The sequence below is a fragment of the Pundamilia nyererei genome, unplaced genomic scaffold (assembly GCF_000239375.1).
Source record: "Pundamilia nyererei isolate P.nyererei 1_Seehausen unplaced genomic scaffold, PunNye1.0 scaffold00009, whole genome shotgun sequence".
Lineage (NCBI taxonomy): Eukaryota > Metazoa > Chordata > Actinopteri > Cichliformes > Cichlidae > Pundamilia > Pundamilia nyererei.
The window spans coordinates 1,558,231-1,559,341 of record NW_005187410.1 but is presented as its reverse complement, the minus strand read 5'-3'; the positions used below and the strand labels follow the sequence as shown (position 1 = coordinate 1,559,341).

The following is a 1,111-nucleotide window of genomic DNA, read 5'->3' as shown; positions in this document are numbered from 1 at the left end:
ACAACAACTGGAAATGTGAAGTGGCAGCAATAAAGGGCAAACTTGTGTTTGCTGCTTGCCTGTCTGCCAGCAGAGTGTGGACAGGACTCTCCAGTGCGCCCTGTGCCCAAGAGGGGCGGGGTGGGTGGCAGAGTATAGGAACAGAGGGAGCAAAGGAGAGAGAGGAGGGCAGGACTGGCAGGGTGCGGTCTGAAGTGGCAACAGATCGTTTTGGATCACTCAAATCCCTTCAATTCAACTGGAAAGCTGCAGCTTGTTGCACGCCGGCAGCATATGGAGAGGAAAAGCCTTCAATCCAGAGAGGGCACCAACCAAAGAGCAGGCAAAAGTGGCTGCTGTTATGACAGTTTCCCAGAGGAAAAGAAAGAGGGGGAGAGAAACCACAACACTGCAACTTGGATATCAGTAACCGCTCTCTCTCTTTAACTCTCTCACCCACCAAATCGACTTTGAACCTGTTTGTTTAAAATGCACGGACTTTACAGCCTGCACACTTACTGTTGATTCTGTAAGGCGGTGCGAGCGAAGTTTCTCAATACAGGGTCGATGTTCTGGAAAAGCTAGAAACTTTTTGGTATCCAAATGGTGCCCCGTGCAGCCGAGGTGCTGAGCTTCTTTTATCCGAGTTTTTCGGACGTGGATTTGCAACTGTCACGGACGATGGAGTCGGTAGCCAAACCGCGGAGGTACTGAAGACATCTCTCTCCCCCGGGAGAGTCCTCCCTCCCCCCGGGGCGATGCGGATCTCCTTCCTCCTTCTCACCGCCTCTCTGTGTGCCTTGGTCCTCCTCCTCCTCGCACCTGCCTCGGAGGGCTGCGGGCCGGGGAGGGGGTACGGCAAAAGGCGGCTCCCGAAAAAGCTCATCCCGCTTGCCTACAAGCAGTTCAGCCCAAACGTCGCCGAGAAGACCCTAGGAGCCAGCGGGCGTCCCGAGGGAAAGATAACACGCAACTCCGAGCGCTTTAAAGAGCTGACGCCAAACTACAATACAGACATAATCTTTAAAGATGAGGAGGACACGGGCGCCGACAGGCTAATGACCCAGGTGAGAAGGGGGATGAATGAGTAGCCTACGTATACGTTCGCAAGATGCGATACAGGCCAGAGTGC

The 1,111-nt window shown here is 54.1% G+C and overlaps 1 protein-coding gene across 2 annotated transcripts in view; it reads left to right on the top strand.

The window, feature by feature from the left end:
• The first annotated feature begins 238 nt into the window (after positions 1-238).
• The window catches only part of ihha (Indian hedgehog signaling molecule a), a 7,358-nt gene continuing 6,485 nt past the window's right edge, over positions 239-1,111 (top strand). For both annotated transcript variants that reach the window (XR_001290237.1, XM_013908321.1), the window contains exon 1: positions 239-1,046. Coding sequence is in view for 1 of the 2 variants with exons in the window: in XM_013908321.1 (XP_013763775.1) it covers positions 738-1,046 (309 nt within the window). In the remaining variant the exon portion in view is untranslated. The remainder of the gene's footprint in view (positions 1,047-1,111) is intronic.